Source organism: Octopus bimaculoides, chromosome 6, assembly GCF_001194135.2.
Source record: "Octopus bimaculoides isolate UCB-OBI-ISO-001 chromosome 6, ASM119413v2, whole genome shotgun sequence".
Lineage (NCBI taxonomy): Eukaryota > Metazoa > Mollusca > Cephalopoda > Octopoda > Octopodidae > Octopus > Octopus bimaculoides.
The window spans coordinates 59,649,220-59,651,718 of NC_068986.1; the positions used below are offsets into that span (position 1 = coordinate 59,649,220).

The window sequence follows — 2,499 nt, forward strand, 5'->3', positions numbered from 1 at the left end:
CTATTTTTCTTGTTTTCCTGTCTATTATTATTATTATTATTATTATTATTATTATTATTATTATTATTATTATTATCATTATTATTATTTTTATCATAATAACCATTATTCAAATATGAATTAGAAGCAGCTCAAGGTATATAAACAAAATTGAACACACAGACACAAGGTGTGTATGTGTTGAATACAATTACACAAGGTGTATACATACAAACTAACAACACACAGATCTTGTGTATGTGTGTTCAATTATTATTATTTGACTTGATTCGGGTAAAATTTATGTGGGTAGAGGGTTACTACTTGTAACCTGAGATATCCATAAGCTTTCCTCAAAACCCTTTTGATAATTTTTACTCTTCCTAAGAGACAAACTTTTTGTAGAAGCTCAACAGGACATTCCATTCTAATCTCCTTTAACCATCTGTCTATGTTGATATTCACACTACTTAATACACCAGTTACTATAGGCACAACCATTACAGTTTTCATATTCCTAATTCTCACTATTTCAAATTTTAAGGGACAGTATTTTTGAAAAAAATTTTGTCTTCTTTCTTTACAGTCCTGGATTCAAATAGATATGATGGACCAAGTAGTAAGCAACTTCGCTTTTCTTTGTCTATTATTATTATATCTGGTTTATTATTTTCTATCTTCGTATCAATTTGAATTGGAAAAGCAAAATCATCAGTGTCCCCATTATGACTTCATAGCAAAATCCATACCTGGACTAAAATTACATTCATGTATCCATTGCAAATAGATGCAGCTTCTTTTATTTTTAACTCTCTTTTATTTAAAATAATAATGAAGGGAAATAAGTTAAGAACAATTACATGAAGTTTGGACAGGTGGAATACTTAGTTACTAGAGCAAACATCCCAACCCTGTGACACTCTATAGAACTTAGAATATGTAGTACCATGTATCTGTACTTGCTAAGTTCCTCTCCTGATAGCAGTTGTCTGCTTTTCTATTTATGAATATATTGTATATACAAACATTGCTTACATTCATTATAACAGGGTGATGGCTAAAAAAATCTTTTCCTTCAAACACGTATATGTCGAAATCTATGGGAGTGATCATCATTATTATTATTATTATTACTGATATTATTTCACATTAAGATTTCATAGGATGCAAAAGAAAAACAAAGAGAGGATTGAAAATTTCAACTCACTTTGTCCAGAGTACGGTAAATTTTCCTTGTACCCTCCACCTTTTCTCTTGTTGCTTCTAAATCCTTAATAAATTGTTTCAAGTGAACTTTTAGACCTTTTACAAGGTCCCTATAGCCGGTTGCAGAGTCAGTGGAAATCCCAGACTGTGCGAGCATACACGCCTCTTCCACCAAGTCATTCCCCTTGTCGATGTATGTCTGAAATACGAATAAGTGAAAGAAGTTTAAAAGATTAATAAGATTAACAAAAACAAAATTATTATTAATAAAAGCAAGAATGATTTTTATAAATAATAATAATAATAATAATAATAATAATAAGTTAGTTTAATGATTTATTATCATCAGTCTTCCAAATAAAAGAAACAAATGAACAAATATACAGAAGTAATTTAGGTATTTTTATTGGCATGTTTTTATTGGCATGAGGGTATAAGAGATCAAGAACAAGAACAATAATAAAAATAATAATAATGAAGGGGAATAAGTTAAGAACAATTACATGAAGTTTGGACAGGTGGAATATTTAGTTTCCAGAGCAAACATCCCAACTCTGTGACACTCTATAGAACTTAGAATATGTAGATATTGCAGGAGAGAGAGAGAGAAAGTGAACATAATCTTCCCACTTCACAAAAGATGTAAGTTCATCTTGTGATGTAACTAACTTTCCTTCTATCTCTCCCCCTCTCTCTCTCTCATGTGCATGCATACCTACCAATCTATCCATATATATGCATATGTTTTGAATACATGTGTGTGTGTGTGTGTGTGTGTGTGTGTGTGTGTGTGTGTGTGTGTGTGTGTGTACATAATTGTGTATGTGGGGCAGTGTGCATGGGAGCATGTGTGTTTGTTAGTGTGCTGGACAAAATTTCTTGTGTTGTTTCTTCTGGTTCCTGAAGTTCAAAGTTCAAATCTTGTTGGGATCAACTTTGCCTTCTTTCCTCTCAGATGAATAAAATAACGTAACAGTTCATGGGAGTGGATCAGCGGAATTGTTAGAGCATTGGTATTTGTGGTATTTGCTCCAGTTTCTAGTGTTACAAGTTCGTTTGTGAAAACACTGCTATCAAACAAGATCAAGCTTTGTGTTTCCCTTGTATAGTGTAAGTGGCATATCACTTTGCTTGAAAACAAGAGAGGATTGGGAACAGGAAGGGTATCTGGCCAAAGAAAACCTGCCTCAACAAAATGCATCTGTCCCATGCAAACATGGAATAATGGATGTTACATAATGATGATAGGTGCGCACGCACGCACACACACACACACACACACACACACACACACACACACACACACACACACAC

At 32.9% G+C, this 2,499-nt stretch overlaps 1 protein-coding gene across 3 annotated transcripts in view; it reads right to left on the minus strand.

Annotated features, from left to right (window-relative positions):
- Positions 1-2,499, minus strand: part of LOC106870865 (uncharacterized) — an 823,882-nt gene that overhangs the window by 128,513 nt on the left and 692,870 nt on the right. For all 3 annotated transcript variants that reach the window (XM_052968743.1, XM_052968742.1, XM_052968744.1), the window contains exon 13: positions 1,187-1,384. In XM_052968743.1, coding sequence (XP_052824703.1) covers positions 1,187-1,384 — 198 coding nt within the window. The remainder of the gene's footprint in view (positions 1-1,186; positions 1,385-2,499) is intronic.